Below are 21,773 nucleotides of genomic sequence, written 5' to 3'. Positions count from 1 at the left end.
GGAGCGACTTATAATCCGAAAAATACGGTAGATGAAAAGATTAGTGGGGATGTCAATTCTGGAACACCCACCATAAAGTTGGCCGTGTGAAAAGACTGGCTCATCCCGGTGAAGTCCTACAACTTTGAGGGATAGTCCCTCGGCTTTGTTTATGCCATCCATCCATCCATCTTCTTACGCTTATCCGAGGTCGGGTCGCGGGGGCAGCAGCCTAAGCAGGGAAGCCCAGACTTCGCTCTCCCCAGCCACTTCATCCAGCTCTTCCTGTGGGACCCCGAGGCGTTCCCAGGCCAGCCGGGAGACATAGTCTTCCCAACGTGTCCTGGGTCTTCCCCGCGGCCTCCTACCGGTCGGACGTGCCCTAAACACCTCCCTAGGGAGGCGTTCGGGTGGCATCCTGACCAGATGCCCGAACCACCTCATCTGGCTCCTCTCGATGTGGAGGAGCAGCGGCTTTACTTTGAGCTCCCCCCGGATGGCAGCGCTTCTCACCCTATCTCTAAGAGAGAGCCCCGCCACCCGGCGGAGGAAACTCATTTCGGCCGCTTGTACCCGTGATCTTGTCCTTTCGGTCATAACCCAACGCTCATGACCATAGGTGAGGATGGGAACGTAGATCGACCGGTAAATTGAGAGCTTTGCCTTCCGGCTCAGCTCCTTCTTCACCACAACGGATCGATACAGCGTCCGCATTACTGAAGACGCCGCACCGATCCGCCTGTCGATCTCACGATCCACTCTTCCCTCACTCGTGAACAAGACTCCGAGGTACTTGAACTCCTCCACTTGGGGCAAGATCTCCTCCCCAACCCGAAGATTGCACTCCACCCTTTTCCGGGCGAGAACCATGGACTCGGACTTGGAGGTGCTGATTCTCATCCCAGTCGCTTCACACTCTGCTGCGAACCGATCCAGTGAGAGCTGAAGATCCTGGCTTTGTTTATGGTCATGGCAAAACTCAATTTGACTGGAAACTGAAGACATTTGAATTCCAACGGCAAGTCTAATGGGATCAAATGTATTCTTGGAATGGAGACATTGGTTCCTGTGGCTTTGCCTGTCATCACATTTGCTTTAATTACTCTTAGAAGAAGCCGTTTGACCATCAGCATTGTCCATTTACAAAGGTTTGGGGGATAAAGGTTTCGGAGAAGCATAGTAGGTGCACCAACCTTAAGGTAAGAGAGTAAGGCAGAAGACCAGGTGGAGCTAAGCTATTAAGAAAATCCGTAGGGTAATTTACAGCTTCCCCTGGATCTTTCATGTTTTCTATGGATTTGCAGACAATTATAACTCTAGGAGTACCGATTTAAGAGTATAAGGCTCAGCTCATCAACTGTAACATTCTTAGGAGCGAGTTTATCTTCTTGACTGAGCCAGCTTTGGTCTTGGTATTTCACTGCTATGTCTGGGAAGACAGCATTGATGAAATGACCTTGGCTGGGTTTCTACAAACATTCCAAAAGGTAGGGTAACCAGACCATCAGGTTCAGACTCCCGCCTCCTGTTTCCCTCCTGAAGTAGTTGCTCTGAGAATATGCTAGTTTCTTGATCTCCTGATAACAGGACTCTCATATGGGTTGATAGTCCAAAGCGTTTAACTTCTGACCACAAGTGTGAATTTTTTTCAAGCAGGCATTCACCTCATCTGCTCGTGTTCCTTTCGGAATCACTGGTAATGTTTGCTGGATATCTTTGGCCAACAGAACAGTTGCTCCACCTTTCCAAAGCTTCAAATGCAGCTTTGTGGCTCATGGTTGCTTCATCTCATATGAAGAGTTTACATTCTTGCAAAAGTCTCCCTCTAGTAGATCCACGGCTGATATTACAGGTTACATTTTCTTTTTTGCTGAGGTCTAAAGGTGGCTCAAATGCAGAGTGAGCCATTCTTCCGCCCTCAAGTAAAGTGGTGGCAATGCCACTAGGTGCAGCAGCAATATCACTTCTTTGCCTGATTTTTGCAAGTAGAAGATTGGTAACAATCTTTCCAGATCCTCCAGGAGTATCCAGAAAGAACAGTCTTCCCTGTTTCTCTTCAATGTTGTGGAGAATGGCCTCATCGGCGGCTTTCTTATCTCCCACAAGTCAAGTCTCATTTTCTGTGATAAAGGCATCAATATTGTAATGTGTCTCTGTTATATGATCAGCTGAAAGTGGGCAGCCATTTGTGATTGGAGCAGGCAAACCATAAGACACTCCATCACCTCCCATGGCAATAATGTGGTATTGAAGCTCCGGCAAAGCTTCATTGAAAAGGTTTACATTGAAAGCAGCTGTAGTGTCTAGAGTCCTTTGTTGGATCTTGTAAAGCATGTCTTCAGACATATCCTCTTTGTATTTATGCTAAGAGTGCTGGATCAGTCAAGTTGCAAGTCAACATCATCATGGCAAAAAGTCAGTAAAGGTTGCTTCTTCTAGAGCATGGGTGTCAAACTCTGGCCTGCGGGCCAAATTTGGCCCGCCGTGTAATTTCACTTGGCCCTTGAGGCGATATCAAATTAACACTAGAGCTGGCCCGCCGATTATATACAGCGGCGGTGCCGCGGTAACACCGCATTCACCGCTAATTTTCATACTTGCCAACCCTCCCGTAATGTTGTGTCGTTCGCGAACGATTTGTTCGAACGAACAAATCTTTTGAGTGAACGTACTGAACCGAATCACTTCATGAACTGATTCGTTCCTTTCTCAGTTCAGTTGAGCTCCGCCGCGACCATGCCGGTATGAGTGGAACTGGCGCATTCTGTGACTCACTGAACCCTCGACGTCGACGAACGACGCAGCCAGCTACTCATTATGGGGGTGGGGGGAGGGACTGAGCGAACGATTCGTTCACCGCGGATTGACGACATGAATCACTCAGTGAACGACAGAATCAGGACTCGCGAACCTACTGACACAGAGAACTGACTGTGTCGCGGAGGAGGACGTCACATTGAGGCTCTCGTTCAGTCACTGTGCGCGTCGTTCATTGGGTGCTGAGGGCTTGTGTCGTTCGCGAACTGACACACACCGAGATCTGCCGCTGGGGAAGCTGTTACTGACTGACTCATGATTCGCCGACCTGCACACAGAACTGCTGCTGCAGAAGTGATTCAGGTTCACGTACTGAACTGTGCTGACTGTGGCGCTGTGTCAGTCACTCACTGCCTGGTGTACTGCATGCACAGAGCTGTGTAGGGACTCGCGTTCACCCTATTTGCTGCTTCTCCCGCGAATGTCTGCACTGTACTGTACTACGCACGTGGTGTGGATTCACAGTGTGGCGTATATTTCGAACAATGTTAAAGTTGCTAATACGGCCACCCTCAGTGTAAACCTTATCGCTGTTGATCAAGTATGCGTTGCATTCGCGTATGTGTGAGTGTGCGTACAGAAGCCGCACATGTCTTTCGACTGGGCCGGCACGTTGTTAGAAGGGATGAAAAGCGGACGTGACGACAGCTCGTAGAGGACGTTAAAAGCAGTGCCTGTAAGGCACGCCCCCAAGACTGTGGAATACGAGATATAATGACTGATGAACACCTTCGTTCGATAATGAAGGTTGCCTCAGCTCAAAGCCTGAGCCCCGACATTAATGAACTAGCATCCAAGAAAAGATGCCAGGTATCTGGCTTGGGCACATCAGATTAGATCAGTGTGTTGCAAACTGAGCAGTTTAAAGTCCAGAATGGTTGGTTTATTCATTATTTTATTTTCAAATTTATTAGCCTGTGGAAAAAGTTAATGTTGATATTTACCTCAGAAGGCTGCAAATAGAAAAGAGGCATTCAATTTTTGTTTAAATTGTATTTGATATGCCATTGATATTTTTTAATTTGTATTATTATTATTTGAAACTCGATTTTGCATGTCACTATAAAGTTATATAAGCCTTGCTTGTTCAATATTTAATGCAAAACTTGTTTGGGTCCCTATTAAAAGGTTAATTTGTTCAACCTTGGCCCGCGGCTTTGTTCAATTTTAAATTTTGGCCCACTCTGTATTTGAGTTTGACACCCCTGTTCTAGAGTAAGATCCCAATGGTTGTCTGTCTTCCAAGAGGCCACGTCTTGGAAAAGCCTCCCATAGGTGTGGCAGGCATCTTCACCCTGCACATGTGAACTTTCAAAAGATCTGGGCCCTTTTACACAGTGGAAGAGAACACAGAGAGAAAAAGCATTCTTGCTGCTTGGAATGAACAGTATCAATTCTTTGGATTGCCTCACTTTTTCGGATATTTTCATGTTCACATCCCAGAACTCTGGCTCCATTCTTACCCTCCTCCACTTCTTATTGGACCAAATAGTAGCTTGGGACATCGGCATAAAGGAGAGTCTGGGCTAAAAATATCCTCTTGACAGAGCTTAAAAAATGCAGTAAGTAGTTTCCTTGGGGTGAGCAATAACATGCTGGGTGTTCTCTTCAGTAAAGAAGACTCTGGCCATTTCGAAGATGCACAGCCAATCTCCAGATTGCTTCATTTGATGATATGTATCTTCCTTCATTTTTTTTTATTTCGTCTTGTGAACCATCAGTTCAACTACAAACACAGCCATGTCAGCACCTTTGTTAATATATTTGGTAACATACTTTATGCTTGTGATACTGTTGTAGTTCTTCACATTGATCTGAGCCTGGAATATGTTGGACAAAAGTAGGCAGTATGGTATGACCCAACTCATATCAATAGTGACTTCTTGACCTCACACTCAGCAATGTGGTTTGTCCCCCATCCTCAGACGTTCTACCCATGTAGAGGGGATAACCTTCCTGTCCTGTGATAGTTTCTTTAACTAAACCTTTCGGGAACCTCTTGGTGCATTTTCCATCCATCATGCATTGAGACGAAGGATTGAGCTGTCCACATGGGCCATGAATCATCTGAGTTTTGATGACTTCAGAGACGACTGGGTCCTGATCGGCATCTCAGCAGATGATTGTCTATGTCAACAAGCCTTACCTTATCTTTGCGCTAGATGAGGGTATGAGTGTGCGGAATAACTCTATTTGATTAAAGTGTTTATCACTTGCAACTTTTAAAAACAATACATTCTTAAAGGGGAACATTATCACAATTTCAGAATTGTTAAAACCATTAAAAATCAGTTCCCAGTGGCTTATTATATTTTTCGAAGTTTTTTTCAAAATTTTACCCATCACGCAATATCCCTAAAAAAAAGCTTCAAAGTGCCTGATTTTAACCACCAGTCTATTTTCCTGTGACGTCACATAGTGAAGCCAACACAAACAAACATGGCGGAAAGAACAGCAAGCTCTAGCGACATTAGCTCGGATTCAGACTCGGATTTCAGCAGCTTAAGCAATTCAACAGATTACGAATGTATTGAAACGGATGGTTGTAGTGTGGAGGCACGTAGCGAAAACGAAATTGAAGAAGAAACTGAAGCTATTGAGCCATATCGGTTTGAACCGTATGCAAGCGAAACCGACGAAAACGACACGACAGCCAGCGACACGAGAGAAAGCGAGGATGAATTTGGCGATCGCCTTTTAACCAACGATTGGTATGTGTTTGTTTGGCATTAAAGGAAACTAACAACTATGAACTAGGTTTACAGCATATGAAATACATTTGGCAACAACATGCACTTTGAGAGTGCAGACAGCCCAATTTTCATCAATTAATATATTCTGTAGACATACCCTCATGTCAGCAGGCCAGGGAAGCTAGGGTCGATATTCTTCTCTTGATCATCTTCGGGACGGTGTGAGCCAAGACATCCAGGGGGTTTAGCTCGCTCGTCTGCGGGAACAAACTGCCGCCATTGCTTGCCGTGCTACCGAGGTCCTTTGTCCCTGAATTGCTCACACACTCCGGCAGATTCAATGGCGGTCTGGCGGCAAATTTCTTTGACTTTATCGTTGGAAATGCATCTGCTTTGAGTGTCGCAGGATATCCACACATTCTTGCCATCTCTGTCGTAGCATAGCTTTCGTCGGTAAAGTGTGCGGAACAAACGTCCAATTTCTTGCCACTTTCGCATCTTTGGGCCACTGGTGCAACTTGAATCCGTCCCTGTTCGGGTTGTTACACCCTCCGACAACACACCGACGAGGCATGATGTCTCCAAGGTACGGAAAACAGTCGAAAAACGGAAAATAACAGAGCTGATTTGACTCAGTGTTTGAGAAAATGGTGGATTGCTTCCCGATGTGACGCCACGTTGTGACGTCATCGCTCCGAGAGCGAATATTAGAAAGGCGTTTAATTCGCCAAAATTCACCCATTTAGAGTTCGGAAATCGGTTAAAAAATATATGGTCTTTTTTCTGCAACATCAAGGTATATATTGACGCTTACATAGGTCTGGTGATAATGTTCCCCTTTAATAAGAAACAGTTAATTCCCATTAAATGTATTAAATTAATAGAAACGTGTGAAAAACTGGAACATAAATGCCCTATAATAAAGGAAGCCGGTCACATCTCTGAAGGTCGCTCGCTGCAGTTAGCCAGTCTGCATTACTTTATTTACAACAAATAAATCGATTATTGACGTTTACTAATTGATTTTACAATCGTCCACGTCCGAATTGCAATGCATCTATTATTTCCCCCACTTCTAGTGTACATACTGTACTGTATATACCAGGAGTCTGCATACTACGGCCCGCGTGCCAAATCTGGCCCGTTGGTCTTTTTGATCCGACCCGCCTAAAAATAGAACAGAATTGAGCAAATTGTGTAATAATTAGGACCACATTAATTGTCCTGTAATGCCAAGTAATTCCACAGAGTGGCGCAATAGGACTGCAGTATGTTTGATTGATTGCACGGCCCAGGTACACTTGTTTTTACTGCGACTGCTCTGACAGCACAACCGATTTGTAACAGTGAGAAAAGTTGACAGCAAATGTCGGGTGTTTAATAAGGAATGGACAACTAAATACTTTTTCACTAAAGTCCAGTCAAACGCTATATGTCTTATTTGCTAATAAACCGTGGTGATTTTGAAGGAATACAACGTAAGTCGTCATTTCTCCACCAAGCACGCTAATTATGCAAACAATCAATGCAAGAACGGACCGCTAGTGCTATGAAGTTGGAAGCTAATTTGCAGGCTAAGCAAATCTACGTCTTTATCCGACAAACTACCATCCAAGAGTCAAGTAATCTACTGGCATTCAAGTTACTCAAAATGAGTACCGTATTTTCCTGACCATAGGGCGCACCAGATTATAAGGCCTACTGCCGATGAATTGTCTATTTTCCATCTTTTTTCATATATAAAGCGTACCAGATTATTGAAGGAGTCATATTTTATTTTTTCTCTAAATGGAAAACACTACCTTGTGGTCTACATAACATGTAATGGTGGTTATTTGGTCAAAATGTTGCATAGATTATGTTTTACAGATCATCTTCAAGTTGCTTTCTGACAGTCGCTTCCGGATGCGCCGTTTTGTGGGTGGTCTTATTTACGTGGCTCACCTTCAGCAGCGTCTTCTCCCCGTCATCTTTATTGTAGCGGTGTAGCGTGCAAGGACGGGAGTGAAAGAAGTGTCAAAAGATGGAGCTAACTGTTTAATGACATTCAGACTTTACTTAAATCAATAACGGAGCAGCATCTCCTCATCCGAAACAACAACACCGGAAATGTGTCCCGTGAAAAACCGTCCGACCAGAACTCTCTAATAACTAAAGTTCCTTGGGTGAATAATGTAAACTCACTACACCGGTATGTTTTAGCGCTTTCATGGCGAGTTTACTGACAGATATATAAGAAAGAACTTTACACTACTTTATTTTAGAAATGGCAACAGCGTAGGATTAATGTCCCATAGCAAGAAGATAGAGAAAAAGAAGAAGCTTATCGACTACGGTGTTGGCAAGGACTACAAAGGCAGAAGCGCACAATTTTTCAGGATTTATGCAGATCCCAAACACAGTTTAGCAGGTACCAGAAGGCAAGAAAAGTTGCTTTTAATTATTATTGCGAAACAAAACGCCAGATAATGTCTTACCTTATTCACGCACCATAATAATACTCGTATGTTTAATGCGCCGACAATCCATCAAGTGGTGCGGCTTCATAGCTTACCAAAGTTGTACTAAAACATTTTGATAGATTTTTGAGCGCCGTGGGTAATGTTCTATGTTGGTGTTGTTTACTTGAGTAATATTGCCATCTCTTATGTTTGACTCCCACCTACTGGTCACACTTATCATTACACTATGTACCAAATAAAATTGCTTTGAGGTCGGCAAGCAAAACCAGAATTATTCCGTACATATGGTGCACCGGGTTATTAGGCGCACTGTCAAGTTTTGAGGGACAAAAAGAATTTTAAGTGTGCCTTATAGTCCGGATATTGTGTAAATTCTTTTATAACATGTTCTTGTCGAGTTGAGAATATTGCATATTATTAATTATTACAGAAGGTTAATTGGTTAATTACAATGGTACATTGCCATGCAGCAATATGCCACGCCCCCTGAACATTATCTGTCTTGAATACACTTATTAATGATGAAAAATTATACCTATCTGCGATTAATCGCATTCATTTTGAGCTGACTATGAACAAAATGCGATTAATTGTTTTAATCGCTTGATAGCCCAAGTTTAAATATATATATACCGTATTTTTCGGAGTATAAGTCGCACCGGAGTATAAGTCGCACCTGCCGAAAATGCATAATAAAGAAGGAAAAAAACATATATAAATCGCACTGGAGCCCGGCCAAACTATGAAAAAAACTGCGACTTATAGTCCGAAAAATACAGTATATGTATGTATGCACAGTATATGAAATGTGTGTGTGTGTGGTATGGCATGGTTATTATTTGGGGGTTTTTCAGACCGCTTGCCATTCTCCATACGGATTCTCTTGGAGTCCGCCGTCAGGAACTGCGACGGCTTTCTGGTGAAGCAGTCCGATGTGGAGAATATCCTCAACTGGAAGCAGACACAGACGCAGACGGTGGAGATCCCATTCAAGCCGGCACGTGTGATACTGCAGGACTTCACGTATGTCCGACAGCCCCCCCCCCCCCACACACACACACAGTAACACTCTTTTTTGTTGTTGTTGTATTTTTATGTTTTATACACTTTTATAAATGCAGTTGTCATGTTCAGTGCTTTTTCTTAAAGGGGAACATTATCACAATTTCAGAAGGGTTAAAACCATTAAAAATCAGTTCCCAGTGGCTTATTTTATTTTTCGAAGTTTTTTTCAAAATTTTACCCATCACGCAATATCCCTAAAAAAAGCTTCAAAGTGCCTGATTTTAACCATCGTTATATACACCCGTCCACTTTTCTGTGACGTCACATAGTGATACCAATACAAACAAACATGGCGGCTAGAACAGCAAGGTATAGCGACATTAGCTCTGATTCAGACTCGGATTTCAGCGGCTTAACACTGTCTGATAAGATAATTACTAACAACTATGAACTAGGTTTACAGCATATGAAATACATTTGGCAACAACATGCACTTTGAGAGTGCAGACAGCCCATTTCAGGCGCGCTAAGAACATATATTTTTCCACGATTTCAGCACTCAGGTTAACCATACCTAAATAGACACAAAATACTGCATTACACAAGACTATCCGAATGTACTCGAATGATTGAAAAAAAAAAAATGTTTTTAAGCTAAATTATTGGTAAACACAGTTTATGTATAATAATTTACGTAAAACCGCGAGTAATGAATAAAGTTTTCATCAATTAATATATTCTGTAGACATACCCTCATCCGCTCTCTTTTCCTGAAAGCTGATCTGTCCAGTTTTGGAGTTGATGTCAGCAGGCCAGGGAAGCTAGGATCGATATTCTTCTCTTGATCATCTTCGGTGGCATAAGGGACGGTATGAGCCAAGACATGGTCTGGCGGCAGATTTCTTTGACTTTATCGTTGGAAATGCATCTGCTTTGAGTGTCGCAGGATATCCACACATTCTTGCCATCTCTGTCGTAGCATAGCTTTCGTCGGTAAAGTGTGCGGAACAAACGACTGACCATTCCGTCGGCTTTCCCCACACCCTCGTATTTTGAACAAATTTCGTCCAATTTCTTGCCACTTTCGCATCTTTAGGCCACTGGTGCAACTTGAATCTGTCCCTGTTCGTGTTGTTACACCCTCCGACAACACACCGACGAAAGTGAGAAAATGGCGGCTTGCTTCCCGATGTGATGTCACGTTGTGACGTCATCGCTCCGAGAGCGAATAATAGAAAGGCGTTTAATTCGCCAAAATTCACCCATTTAGAGGTCGGAAATCGGTTAAAAAAATATATGGTCTTTTTTCTGCAACATCAAGGTATATATTGACACTTACATAGGTCTGGTGATAATGTGCCCCTTTAACAACTGTGTCCCACACTGCAGCATTTCACTGTTCAATCAAGAGACTTTGAATGAAATGTGTTTATAGCGGAGTACCTGCCGTGGTGGACTTTGCCGCCATGCGTGACGCTGTGATTAAGCTGGGTGGCAACCCAGAGAAGATTAACCCTGTCTGCCCTGCTGACCTTGTCATCGACCATTCCGTTCAAGTGGACTTTAACAAAAAGTAAAAAGATACCAAAAAAGACAAAATGCTAAATTGTTAAAATGCTCTATTAATACTTTTGCTTTCTCTAGGTCTGATAGCCTTCAAAAAAACCAGAACTTGGAGTTTGAACGCAACAAAGAGAGATTCCAGTTCCTGAAGGTGCATCAACTGGACTTCTTTCTACGCAACTAAACATTTAACTTATGCCTGTTTTATACATTCCAGTGGGGCTCCCAAGCCTTCAGGAACATGCGTATCATCCCGCCCGGTTCCGGAATTGTTCACCAGGTCAACTTGGAGTACTTGGCCCAAGTGGTGTTCAACCTCAATGGGTATTTTTACCCGGATAGCCTAGTGGGCACAGATTCCCATACCACCATGATCGACGGCCTTGGTGTTCTGGGTTGGGGTAAGTTAAAAATAATAAACTATTGCAAAAGTCAAACTACATCTCAGGACCATCGGACTGTCATAATGATTAATAATAGATTTGATTTATTTAGCGCTTTTCTAGACACCCCAAGCACTTTACAGTGAAAATTCAGTCCACATTAGACCGAATTGAATATATAGAGTTCAATCAATCAATCAATCAATGTTTATTTATATAGCCCTAAATCACAAGTGTCTCAAAGGGCTGCACAAGCCACAACGACATCCACGGTACAGAGCCCAAATAAGGGCAAGGAAAAACTCACCCCAGTGGGACGTCGATGTGAATGACTATGAGAAACCTTGGGAAGGACCGCATGTGTGGGTAACTCCCCCTCTAGGGGAGACCGAATGCAATGGATGTCGAGTGGGTCTGACATAATATTGTGAGAGTCCAGTCCATAGTGGATCCAACATAATAGAGTCCAGTCCATAGTGGGGCCAGCAAGAAACCATCCCGAGCGGAGACGGGTCAGCAGCGCAGAGATGTTCCCAACCGATGCACAGGCGAGCGGTCCACCCCGGGTCCCGACTCTGGACAGCCAGCACTTCATCCATGGCCACCGGACCTGTGTGTCTCCCCCTTTGAATGTTTTGTTGCAAATAATCTACATGGTCGCAACAAAGACAAGTTAAATTGTTAAGATTTGGGCCACAAAATACCCGACAGACAGCTTTTTTGGAGGTTTCAAAGATAGGTGGATGTAGGGCTGAAAGGATTCATCCGTTAATTCGATTAGAAAAATGGCAACCTGTGGGTGTGCCTTTTGAAAAGTAGAAGCTGTTTTGTTAGCTTTTTATGTGGAGCTCAGCAAACTACAGTGATCTGGCGAGAGTCAGGTTACTGTTTCACCCCCTGGGAGGTGAGTGTAGCAGTGAGCAGCAGCGATGGCCGCGCTCGGGAATCATTTTGGTGATTTAACCCCCAATTCCGACCCTTGATGCTGAGTGCCAAGCAGGGAGGTAATGGTCCCATTTTTATAGTCTTTAGTATGACTCGGACGGGGTTTGAACTCACGACCTGTTGATCTCAGGGCGTTCACTCTAACCACAAGGCCACTGAGCAGGTTTGAAATTGAGGAAATTCACTTCTAGGCTATCCGATATGTTAAATTGACTCAGCCTATGTTGTATGCATCTAAAGGGCTTTTTGGAATTTTTTTCAAATTCGGTTTCAAAAAATGTTCAATCAATCATCCATTTCCAAACACGTACATCATTTGCATTCCCATTATGAAGTACATTTGTTATTCTATAAAACCTTTTTTTTTTTTTGTATTCTGATTCAAACTCATATCCTCCAGTTTGTGGCTATTATAAGATATATTTTTAGAGAATATGCATTTTTACAGCATGTTTTAAAGAGATAAAATGTAAAAAAAATTACTTCAGGGTATATTATATTGATCAATTGGGCTTAAGTGCAGTTCCCCTTTAGTCATTTTGATTGAAGGTACAGTGTGATGATTGACGGATGGAATCTTTTAATTGGCTATTGTCTATGGCCAGTGCACAAAGTCAGAACACCGGAGGCTACTACAGAAAAATAAATGAATACAAATAAATTCTCAGATGAAACAGTCTTGCGAGCCAATTCTAATTCACTACAAAGTAAGAGTTGACGTAAACTTGTCAATGTCAACTATTCAACACTACAATTGTCAAATGCTTACAATTGTGTATACATACAATTGTAAGCGTTTGACTATATTTAATAACCATACGCAGTCGGACATGGGCATCGTTTTTTTTAAGTGGCATTAAAAAGCATTAACTTAAATTTGCTGATACTGCACATGTAAAGGTTTTATTCAGAATCAGAATCAGAATACCTTTATTGTCATTGCATGGCAACAACAAAATAGAACAGCAATCCAGCTCAGTGCTTTTAAAACAACCTACATAAAATACTCTTCAGACAACAAACAATAAAACACATTTTAAAAACATAATAACAATTTTAAAAACATATTGCGCAGCAGATCTCTATCAGAGTTAAGCAAGTTTATAAAGTGGTGAGTGTTCAGGTAAGTGCAGAGTTTAGGGCAATAACAGCTCTATGATAGAAACTGTTTTTCAGTCTAGTTGTCCTTGTTTTGATGGTCTTATAGCGCCTCCCTGAGGACAAGAGTTCAAGCCAGTGGTGACCTGGGTGGGATGAGTCCCTGAGGATGCTGTTTGCTCTCCTGCTGCAGTGTCTTTTATACAGGTCCTCTAGAGCAGTGATTTTCAACCACTGTGCCGCGGCACACTAGTGTCTGGTGTGCCGTGGGAAATTATGCAACTTCACCTAATTGGTCCAAAAAATATTTTTTGCAAATCAATAATCATAACAATGTGCCGTTGTCTAGTGCCTGTGCTGTGTAGAGCTTGGCAGGGTAATCTTGTATAACTCCATACCAGTAGATGGCAGCATTGCTTTGTAGAAGTCGGAACGGTCGAGGATGGTTTGTTGTGATCCCAATATGCAGAGCACAGCGGGAGACAGTGTGCAGGTAAAAAGGTATGTAACGCTTAAACCAAAAAATAACAACGCAAGTCCCGCTAGGAAAAGGCACTGAAGCATAGGGATGGCTACGTAAAACAAAAGTAAAACTGAACTGGCTACAAAGTCAACAAAAACAGTATGCTGGACGACAGCAAAAACTTACAGCGTGTGGAGCAAAGACGACGTCCACAAAGCACATCCCGTACATGACATGACAATCAACAATGTCCCCACAAAGAAGGATAGCATACGCACAACTTAAAGAGTCTTGATTGCGAAAACAAAGCAGGTGCGGTCAATAGCACTCAAAGGAAGGCGTGAAGCTGCTACATGAGAACACCAACAAAACAGGAAGGGTCACCAAAATAACAGCGCAAGACAGGAACTAAAGCACAACACACAGGAAACAACAACAAACTCAAAATAAGGCACGACAACCTGGTGGAGTTTCATTGTTTAACATTTTCTGCTGGTGGTGTGCCTCCGTATTTTTTTAATGAAAAAAATGTGCCTTGGCTCAAAAAAGGTTGAAAAACACTGCTCTAGAGATGTAAGAGGACATGCAGTGATCTTCTGGGCCGCGTTTATGACCGCCTGTAATTTATTTCTCTCTGCCACCGTGCAGCTAGAAAACCACACGGACCGCATTGACTGTTGCAATAAGAGTTACTCTTGATATACTTGCTTAATGGGCAGTGGGCACCACATTAAATCGGGCGCCCGCAAAGGTGGTATGATCTTGATAGGCGTTTCTTGGTGTTTTTTCCGACAAAGAAACCTGAAAGTGATCAACAAACTGACAAACCTTTGTAATACTTTATTTCGATTAGGAAAAGCCGCAAATTGCCTACAAAATAAGAACAAAATACACTTGGAATGACCAGGAAACCAGAACCAAATCGGCAACCTACTCGGAGTGTCCTCAAGAATAAGGCTGCTTCTACACTAAGCCGGCTAAGATTATGCAGGGTATATCCCACCTAACCTTATCCCTGTACACACACACATACACAATGCCATCGTTTAAGACCCACCCCTCCGTCCGCTGGCCCAACGCGACCTAGTACATATGCGCGGAAAATGGCAGACGCGCATATATATTACGTCATAGTCACCTCTGACCTGGAAGTGTATCCTTACACTGTGTTTCAATGTAGCCTATTGCCACATTTCTTTTAACAGTAAACCTTGCTCGCCTCACCATCAGCAGCTGTTAGACTAGCCCTATTGTAGTGAATCACACCTAAGCCATCATACATTAATTATATCTTTAATGGAATGGTGAAAGTAAACAATATCTAGATATCTGGTCAGGACACTCCTCACTCTTTTACCTTGACCTTCATTGTCCATTCTTGCAATCCTGCCTGTGCTTGGAGGCTGAAATTGGCGGTCGTACTTGACGGCCACAACCATTTCATGGCTTGACAACAGTTATAGGGTACAAAACTAGACGTTGAGTAGTCGCTCGACATACATCGCGGACAATAACTTATAGTCTGCTTTGCCAGTCCAAATGCATTCGCTGTTTTTCCGTAGTCTTCACTCGTCCACGGGAGCACGCATTCTCGTTGTCTCCCCTTCGACAAATGGACAAAGTTTTTCGCCAAGTAGAATCACAGCTGACCTGGACATTCGAAAGTTCTCTTGCCGTTTCTCTGGTACAACACACTCGTTGACAAACATATCCCACCAGGCTGCCGTTCTTCCAGGCCTTAACCAAAACCGGCGCTCAACATTGCTATGTTGCCGTCTGAGATGTGTTGTATCCGAAATAGCTGCAATCGCGCGTTTCCTTCTTATAAAGTATTCATTAGAGATGTCCGATAATGGCTTTTTTGCCGATATTCCGATCTTGTCCAACTCTTAATTACCGATTCCGATATCAACCGATACCGATATATACAGTCTTGGAATTAACACGTTATTATGACTAATTTTGTTGTGATGCCCCGCTGGATGCATTAAACAATGTAACAAGGTTTTCCAAACTAAATCAACTCAAGTTATGGAAAAAAATGCCAACATGGCACTGCCATATTTATTATTGAAGTTACAAAGTGCTTTGTTTTTTTTAACATGCCTCAAAACAGCAGCTTGGAATTTGGGACAGGAGGAGGTTGAGTTGGGGGGGGTCGGGTTTGGGGGTATGGGGTTCCGGGGGGTGTATATTGTAGCGTCCCGGAAGAGTTAGTGCTGCAAGGGTTTCTGGGTATTTGTTCTGTTGTGTTTATGTTGCGTTGCAGTGCGGATGTTTCCAAATGTGTTTGTCATTCTTGTTTGGTGTGGGTTCACAGTGTGGCGCATATTTGTAACAGTGTTAAAGTTGTTTATACGGCCACCCTCAGTGTGACCTGTATGGCTGTTGACCAAGTATAACCTGCATTCACTTGTGTGTGTGTGAGAAGCCGTGCCGATTGGGCCGGCACGCAAAGACAGTGCCTTTAAGGTTTATTGGCGCTCTGTACTTCTCCCTACGTCCGTGTACCACTCCGTACAGCAACGTATAAAAAGTCGTACATTTTACTTTTTGAAACCATCCATCCATCCATCCATCTTCTTCCGCTTATCCGAGGTCGGGTCGCGGGGGCAGCAGCCTAAGCAGGGAAGCCCAGACTTCCCTCTCCCCAGCCACTTCGTCCAGCTCCTCCCGGGGGATCCCGAGGCGTTCCCAGGCCAGCCGGGAGACATAGTCTTCCCAACGTGTCCTGGGTCTTCCCCGTGGCCTCCTACCGGTCGGACGTGCCCTAAACACCTCCCGAGGGAGGCGATCGGGTGGCATCCTGACCAGATGCCCGAACCACCTCATCTAGCTCCTCTCGATGTGGAGGAGCAGCGGCTTTACTTTGAGCTCCTCCCGGATGACAGAGCTTCTCAACCTATCTCTAAGGGAGAGCCCTGCCACCCGGCGGAGGAAACTCATTTCGGCCGCTTGTACCCGTGATCTTGTCCTTTCGGTCATAACCCAAAGCTCATGACCATAGGTGAGGATGGGAACGTAGACCGACCGGTAAATTGAGAGCTTTGCCTTCCGGCTCAGCTCCTTCTTCACCACAACGGATCGATATAGCGTCCGCATTACTGAAGATGCCGCACCGATCCGCCTGTCGATCTCACGATCCACTCTTGCCTCACTCGTGAACAAGACTCCGAGGTACTTGAACTCCTCCACTTGGGGCATGGTCTCCTCCCCAACCCGAAGATGGCATTCCACCCTTTTACGGGCGAGAACCATGGACTCTGACTTGGAGGTGCTGATTCTCATCCCAGTCGCTTCACACTCGGCTGCGAAACGATCCAGCGAGAGCTGAAGATCCTGGCCAGATGAAGCCATCAGGACCACATCATCTGCAAAAAGCAGAGACCTAATCCTGCTAGAAATTCTGTCCATAAAAGTTATGAACAGATACTTTTTGAAACCGATACCGATAATTTCCGATATTACTTTTTAAAGCATTTATCGGCCGATATTATCGGACATCTCTAGTATTCATGTGTGATTTCCACAAGCGTCTGTACATGTAGAAGAAGGAGAAACACGGGCATGTCTGGATGACTCGCCTCCATCTTTCCAGTGGTTACCTGCGAGTTACGAAATACACGGCGCACGTACCCGTGTAAAAAATTACCCAAGGAGAGCAACCTTAAACGATGGGTTAGTGTGGCTGACACAGGGTTTAGGCTAAATAATTATTTGTTTAAGGGGTTATTCGGCTTACTGTAGACAGAATGATAAGAAGTTCTCATATATTGGGGCCATGAAGTACCTCACGGACATGCAGTATGTCAATGAGATTGACATTGTTGGACCAGAAAGATGGTCCCATGGACACCAGCAGTGAGCACAAACCAGAAGGTTAAGGGGACAAGTTTAGCTGGTATTAAGAATTTGCAAGTTGTGTATGTTGCTGAATTCTTTTAAAAACCAAAAAACAGATTGTCTTGACTGATTGTTCTAGGTGTGGGTGGAATCGAAGCAGAGGCGGTGATGCTTGGTCAACCAATCAGTATGGTTCTTCCTGAGGTCGTTGGATATAAGTTGCACGGAACCCCGGAAAAGTTCATTACCTCTACAGACATTGTTCTCACCGTCACAAAGGTAAGCAGATTTTATTTTAATCTGTGATATTAAACGGTCTTGATCCTACTGTACTTTTCCCAGCACCTCCGCGAAGTGGGCGTCGTGGGAAAGTTTGTGGAGTTTTTCGGGCCGAGCGTGGAGCAGCTGTCCATCGCAGACAGAGCAACCATCTCCAACATGTGTCCAGAGTACGGAGCGACTGCTGCGTTCTTTCCGGTAGATAATGTGAGCATGGAGTACCTCAAGCAGACAGGTGAGGGGCTATTTGTTTAATTGATAGTTTTAAAATGAGAAGTTTACAGGGGAAAACCATTAGGGCTATGAATCCTTGGGCACCGCACAATTCGATTCCATTTGATTCAGAATCGATTCTCGATTTAAAACGATTCCCTATTCAAAATCAATACTTTTAATAACATCCGGTGCCAGTTCAATGATTAAAGGGGAACATTATCACAATTTCAGAATTGTTAAAACCATTAAAAATCAGTTCCCAGTGGCTTATTATATTTTTCGAAGTTTTTTTCAAAATTTTACCCATCATGCAATATCCGTAAAAAAAAGCTTCAAAGTGCCTGATTTCAACCACCCGTCCATTTTCCTGTGACGTCACATAGTGAAGCCAACACAAACAAACATGGCGGAAAGAACAGCAAGCTATAGCGACATTAGCTCGGATTCAGACTTGGCTTCAGCGATTCAACAGATTACGAATGTATTGAAACGGATGGTTGTAGTGTGGAGGCAGGTAGCGAAAACGTAATTGAAGAAGAAACTGAAGCTATTGAGCCATATCGGTTTGAACCGTATGCAAGCGAAACCGACGAAAACGACACGACAGCCAGCGACACGGGAGAAAGCGAGGACAAATTCGGCGATCGCCTTCTAACCAACGATTGGTATGTGTTTGTTTGGCATTAAAGGAAACTAACAACTATGAACTAGGTTTACAGCATATGAAATACATTTGGCAACAACATGCACTTTGAGAGTGCAGACAGCCCAATTTTCATCAATTAATATATTCTGTAGACATACCCTCATGTCAGCAGGCCAGGGAAGCTAGGGTCGATATTCTTCTCTTGATCATCTTCGGGACGGTGTGAGCCAAGACATCCAGGGGGGTTTAGCTCGCTCGTCTGTGGGAACAAACTGCTGCCATTGCTTGCCGTGCTACCGAGGTCCTTTGTCCCTGAATTGCTCACACACTCCGGCAGATTCAATGGGGGTCTGGCGGCAGATTTCCTTGACTTTATCGTTGGAAATGCATCTGCTTTGAGTGTCGCAGGATATCCACACATTCTTGCCATCTCTGTCGTAGCATAGCTTTCGTCAGTAAAGTGTGTGGAACAAACGTCCAATTTCTTGCCACTTTCGCATTTTTGGGCCACTGGTGCAACTTGAATCCGTCCCTGTTCGTGTTGTTACACCCTCCGACAACACACCGACGAGGCATGACGTCTCCAAGGTACGGAAAACAGTCAAAAAAACGGAAAATAACAGAGCTGATTTGACTCGGTGTTTGAGAAAATGGCGGATTGCTTCCTCATGCGACGTCACGTTGGGACATCATTGCTCCGAGAGCGAATATTAGAAAGGCGTTTATTTCGCCAAAATTCACCCATTTAGAGTTCGGAAATCGGTTAAAAAAATATATGGTCTTTTTTTCTGCAACATCAAGGTATATATTGACGCTTACATAGGTCTGGTGATAATGTTCTCCTTTAACTACATTCCTTCCTAAAATAGATAAATGGCTGTGATGTTTTTTGTTTAATAGAATTCTACATAATATTTAATAAAGTCATATACAAATAAGGCAACAAGAGAAGTATCCCACACTTTTGTTTTCTAAAGTAAATCTGTAGAGGAGATATATATATTGTGGAGGGGGGCGTGGCCTGTGGGCCTGCAGCGAAGCGGTGTGTGCCAGGACCGGCCTCGAAATCAGCGACAGGTGCGTAGATGGCCTTCCTGGGCCTTGTTATCTAATCACCTGTCGCTCTGTTATAAGCAGCAGCCAGGAGGAGAGACGGGGTTGGAGCTGGCGTGAGAGCGAGACTGAAAGAGACTAAAAGACAATTGCTGGAAAGCAACCTGGGACATTACGTCAAAATAAAACGATATTGTAACCCTGAAACGGGCTCTCATGTCGGTGCTTGGTGGTCTGAAGAACCCCCTGGAGGGCAACCTAAACATATATCATCTACATTCACAATATTAAAGTTAAAGTTAAAGTACCAATGATTGTCACACACACTAGGTGTGGTGAAATTTGTCCTCTGCATTTGACCCATCCCCTTGTTCACCCCCTGGGAGGTGAGGGGAGCAGTGTGCAGCAGCGGTGCCGTGCCCGGGAATAATTTTTCGTGATTTAACCCCCAATTCCAACACTTGATGCTGAGTGCCAAGCAGGGAGGTAATGGGTCCCATTTTTATAGTCTTTGGTATGACTCGATTTGTCTGAGTGGCTGGACAGGACGGGTAAAAAAACAAACATAAATACAGCGCACCAAGATATGAAGTACACAATATCAGTTGTAATGCAAATGTTTCATAACTGTTGTTTTGTTTCATACAATAATTTGTGCATTTCAAGCACAAAGTCTGCCCGCCTGTGTTCAGGGACCCTCCTTGGCAAAAACTGACCAATCGCAGTTCTGCGTTCTGCGTCGTTGACGACGCGAACCTAAGATTTTTTGGGCGGTGGACGCAAGCCTTGCAGAAGGGTATGCAGGGCGAGGGTGCTTCTTTGCTTAGCCTGCAAACTATTCTTTAGAACAGGGGTGCTCACACTTTTTCTGCAGGCGAGCTACTTTTCAATTGATCAAGTCGTGGGGATCTACCTCATTCATATATATAATTTATATTTACTTATTTATGAAATATATGTTTTTGTTAACAAGTTAAAGGTGTTAATTATAATACAAGCATGTTTAACACATATAGTTAATATTGTTAATAAATTAAAGGTGTTTAATGAAAATACAAGTATATTTAATACATATAGTTAATATTGTTAACAAGTTAAAGGTGTTTAATGATAATACAAGCATGTTTAACACATATAGTTAATATTGTTAATAAGTTAAAGGTGTTTAAAGATAATGCAAGCATGTTTAACACATATAGTTAATATTGTTAACAAGTTAAAGATGTTTAATGATAATACAAGCATGTTTAACACAGCTAATATTGTTAACAATTTAAAGGTGGTTAAAGATAATACAAGCATGTTTAACACATAGTTAATATTGTTAACAAGTTAAAGGTGATTGAAGATAATACAAGCATGTTTAACACATATAGTTCATATTGTTAATAAGTTAAAGGTGTTTAAAGATAATACAAGCATGTTTAACACATATAGTTAATATTGTTAATAAGTTAAAATTGTTTAAAGATAATACAAGCATGTTTAACACATATAGATTCCTTTCTTTCATGAAGACAAGAATAAAAGTTGGTGTATTACCTGATTCTGATGACTTGCATTGATTATAATCAGACAGTGGTGCTGATAACGTCCGCATTTTCGAATGGAGGAGAAAAAAAGTCCTCCTTCTGTCCAATACCACGTGAAATTAGTTGGTTTTTGGCATCTTATTTATCCAGCTTCCGTACTCCTTTGTATACACTTTACAAGAAATACATTGTCGGCAAACTCCGTAGCTTGCTAGCTTGTGCACGCCAGCTTTCTGAGACTCTTATTTTGTTAGCGCAGGCAGGATGAAGCAGAGCTTTTATTATGCAACTGTGCAGTCGGTCTTTGGAGTTTTGACGACAGGTACGGCGCCAGAGTCTGTTGAAATAAAGTGTTTCTCGCCTTCCTGTCGGTAATATACACACACATACCACTCATCTACTCATTGTTGAGTTAAGGGTTGGATTGTCCATCCTTGTTCTATTCTCTGTCACTATTTTTCTAACCATGCTGAACTCTGATGATGCATTGAAGTGTGGCACGCACAAAAGGGCTTTCATCAAATGCACTAGATTGCAGTATTGTCCTGTTTAAGAGTGTCACAACATTGCTGTTTACGGCAGACGAACTGCTTTACGGTATATAAAAACGTGACTGCTGTTGTTGTGTGTTGTTGCCGCGCTGGGAGGACGTTAATGAAACTGCCTAACAATAAACCCACATAAGAAACCAAGAACTCGTCCTCCATCATTCTACAGTTATAACGTGATTGGGCAGGTATGCTGGTTATATTGTGGGTTAGCGGATTCAGGTCCTCATGGACCTGAGTCCGCCTGA

General features: G+C 43.2%; 1 protein-coding gene across 1 annotated transcript in view; it reads left to right on the top strand.

Annotated features, from left to right (window-relative positions):
* The window catches only part of aco1 (aconitase 1, soluble), an 88,110-nt gene that overhangs the window by 19,153 nt on the left and 47,184 nt on the right, over positions 1-21,773 (top strand). The window contains exons 3-8 of the mRNA XM_061961230.1: positions 8,806-8,974; positions 10,392-10,529; positions 10,601-10,670; positions 10,737-10,920; positions 17,391-17,530; positions 17,594-17,765. Of these exons, the coding sequence (XP_061817214.1) occupies positions 8,806-8,974; positions 10,392-10,529; positions 10,601-10,670; positions 10,737-10,920; positions 17,391-17,530; positions 17,594-17,765 (873 nt within the window). The remainder of the gene's footprint in view (positions 1-8,805; positions 8,975-10,391; positions 10,530-10,600; positions 10,671-10,736; positions 10,921-17,390; positions 17,531-17,593; positions 17,766-21,773) is intronic.

This window comes from Nerophis lumbriciformis, linkage group LG05 (genome assembly GCF_033978685.3).
Source record: "Nerophis lumbriciformis linkage group LG05, RoL_Nlum_v2.1, whole genome shotgun sequence".
Lineage (NCBI taxonomy): Eukaryota > Metazoa > Chordata > Actinopteri > Syngnathiformes > Syngnathidae > Nerophis > Nerophis lumbriciformis.
This window is presented reverse-complemented; position numbering and strand designations above follow the sequence as displayed.